Source organism: Cherax quadricarinatus, chromosome 34, assembly GCF_038502225.1.
Source record: "Cherax quadricarinatus isolate ZL_2023a chromosome 34, ASM3850222v1, whole genome shotgun sequence".
NCBI classification, from domain to species: domain Eukaryota; kingdom Metazoa; phylum Arthropoda; class Malacostraca; order Decapoda; family Parastacidae; genus Cherax; species Cherax quadricarinatus.
In genome coordinates, this window is record NC_091325.1 from 10,775,401 (window position 1) to 10,778,678 (window position 3,278).

At 33.5% G+C, this 3,278-nt stretch overlaps 1 protein-coding gene across 1 annotated transcript; it reads left to right on the plus strand.

The window, feature by feature from the left end:
* On the plus strand, positions 1–1,056 carry LOC128693768 (cuticle protein AM1159-like). The gene is made up of 3 exons (XM_070091259.1): positions 1–44; positions 418–653; positions 762–1,056. The coding sequence occupies exons 1-3, from the start codon at positions 36–38 to the stop codon at positions 964–966; spliced, it is 450 nt and encodes a 149-aa protein (XP_069947360.1). The 5' UTR covers positions 1–35; the 3' UTR covers positions 967–1,056.
* Positions 1,057–3,278: the final 2,222 nt, after the last annotated feature.

Below are 3,278 nucleotides of genomic sequence, written 5' to 3' on the forward strand. Positions count from 1 at the left end.
TACAGGCACCAGTATTTGCCTACTTACGATCCAACATGAAGTTTGTGAGTACCAATAAGTTATGTGTGTTGGATATACGTATGTGTGCGTGTCTGCAAGTACATTTCGTAAAGCTTACTTTAAAAACAACTCGAATATTTTCAGTTACCAGATATATTCTTTAGAAAATGGGATGCCAGTAGGCAACCTCATTTTCGGCCGTTTAGCAAATTTATTTCGAATTTCAGTATGAAATATGCGTAGACATTATGTACTCTATACAATAAGAGAGCTATGCTATTGGAATACATGTATTTAGATTTGAGCTTTATACTTTTTATACATATTTAAGAAGATAAATAAATATAACACAGTGGAGTATATATGACTTCTGATTATTTTCTTTTCATTTCATCTTAATTGCGGTGTTTTGTGCAGGTGGTCTTTGCTACGCTGGCCGTCGTGGCCACTGCCGCCCCTCAGTATGCATCCCCCGCGGCACCATCACGTTACAGTGAGTCAAGCGAAGAGATCCCCATCCTGAAGGACGAACGTATCCATGAAGAAGATGGCAGGTACAACTACGAAGTGGAGACTGGCAATGGCATCAGGTTGTCCCAGTCCGGCTCTCCCGATGGCCCCGAAGGTGCTGTGGTTAAATCTGGACAGTACTCGTAAGTACCGTTACCTGGAGTGAGTAGTATTGCTTATTCTAAAATTTTATCATATCCATATAAACCAGATTTATGTTGCATATGTCTGATAAGCATCCCGACTTCTAGCTACACTGCTCCTGATGGCACTTCTGTCGTTGTGAAGTTCGTCGCCGATGAGAATGGTTACCAACCCGAGTCCGACCTTCTGCCAGTGGCTCCCGAATTCCCCCACGAAATCCCTCAATTCGTGCTGGATCAAATCGCTAAGGCTGCTGAGGAAGATTCTGCCAGGGACCGAAGTCCTTCTGCCTCCTACAGTGCTCCTCAGTAAATGTTTCTTTTTCTGTTAAACATTTGTTGTCAACGTCTACGTATCTGTAGTCTGAACTGTATTTATTATGAAAATATAATAAATCTGCACAATTAATAACATTGTTTAACTTGCCCAAACATATAGATGTTGAAATGAAGTTCCTAAGTTTGTTGAGGCTAAAAGTTATTTTTCTTCTAGCCTATATACTGTATACAGATTTTCCTTTCATCTCCTGTAAAAGAAGTTGAAGAGGTTGGTGGATGAGTTTGGAAGGGAATGTAAATGAAGAAAATTAAAAGTGAATATTGGAAAGAGTAAGGTGATGAGGATAAAAAAATAGGTAATAAAAGATTGAATATCAGATTGGAGGAAGAGAGTATGGAGAAGGTGAATGTATTCAGATATTAAGAAGTGGACGTGTCAACAGATGCGCCTATGAATGATGAGGTGAGTCATAGAATTGACGATGGGAAAAAGGTAAGTGCTGCACTGAGGAGTCTGTGGAGACAAAGAACTTTGTCCAAGGAAGCAAAGAGGGGAGTGTATGAGAGTATAGTTATACCAACACTCTTATATGGGTGTGAAGCATTGGTGGTGAATGTTGCAATATGGAGAAGGCTGGTGGTAGGATATGTTGTTTCTGAGGGCAATGTGTGGTGTGAATATAACCCAGAGAATTCGTAGCTTGGGAATTAGAAGGAGGTGCAGGATTACCAAAACTATTAAAAAGAGGAGTAAGGAAGGGTTGTTGAGGTGTTTCGGACATGTTGAGAAGATGTAACAAAACAGAATGACTTCGAGAGTGTGCAAATCTGTAGTGGAGGGAAGGCAGGATTGAGGTAAGCCTAGGAAAAATTGGAGACAGGGGGTAAAGGAGGTTTTGTGTGCAAGGGGCTTGTACTTTCAGCAAGCATGCGTAAGCGTGTTAGATAGGAGCGAATGGAAACAAATGGTTTTTAGGACTTGACGTGTTCTTGGAGTGTGAGCAGGGTAATATTTATGAAGGGATTCAGGGAAACTGGCAGGTCCTGGAGATGGGAAGTACAGTGCCTGCTCTCTGAGGGAGAGGTGTTAATGTTAAAGTTTTATTAGCGCACCTCTGGCAAGGCAGTGATGGCGTGATGATGGTAAAAGTTTTTGTTTTTTGGGCCACCCTGCCTTGGTGAGAAACGGCAGATGTGTTAATAAATAAATAAATAAATATATATATATATATATATATATATATATATATATATATATATATATATATATATATATATATATATATATATATATATATATATATATATATGTATATATAAATATATATATATATATATATATATATATATATATATATATATATATATATATATATATATATATATATATATATATATATATATATATATATATATATATAAGTCGTGCCGAATATGTAAAACAGGTCAATTAGCAAGAACTCATTTAAAATTAAGTCCTTTCTAAAATTTTCTCTTATACGTTTAAAGATATATTTTTTTTATTATTGTTAATGTAAAAATTTATAATTTTGCACCAAAAGTATCTTAGAAAACTTACCTAACCTAATTACAACAAGAGCAATTTATTTTAGCCTAACCCAACTAAATATATTTTAAATACGTTTACAATAATTTAGTACTAAACAAACACAGTGAAATATATTTTTTTCGCTAGGTTCAGAATGATCTTGGCGAAATTATTGCATACACAAATTTTCGCTTGTCCTATATGGTAAGATGAGCGTTGCCTTTTCGGCACGACACACACACACACACACACACATATATATATATATATATATATATATATATATATATATATATATATATATATATATATAAAGATATATATATATATATATATATATATATATATATATATATATATATATATATATATATATATATATATATATATATATATATATATATATATATATATATATATATATGTCGTGCCGAATATGTAAAACTGGTCAGTTAGCAAGAACTCATTTAAAATTAAATCCTTTCTGAAATTTTCTCTTATACGTTTAAAGATATAAATTTTTAATTAATGTTAATGTAAAAATTTTAATTTTGCATCAAAAGAATCTTAGAAAACTTACCTAACCTTATTATAACAAGAGCAATTTATTTTAGCCTAACCCAACTAAATATATTTTAAATACGTTTACAATAATTTAGTACTAAACAAACACAATCAAATGTATTTTTTTCGTTAGGTTCAGAATGATTTTGGCGAGATTATTGCATACACAAATTTTCACTTGTCCTATATGGCAAGATGAGCGTTGCTATTTAAGCCAAGATCGCAAGTTCTGC

Bases quoted from the DNA above. Each gene is read 5' to 3' on its own strand.
- LOC128693768 (XM_070091259.1), top strand. The intron at 654-761 runs GTAAGTACCGTT...CCCGACTTCTAG, and splicing joins GTTAAATCTGGACAGTACTC to CTACACTGCTCCTGATGGCA.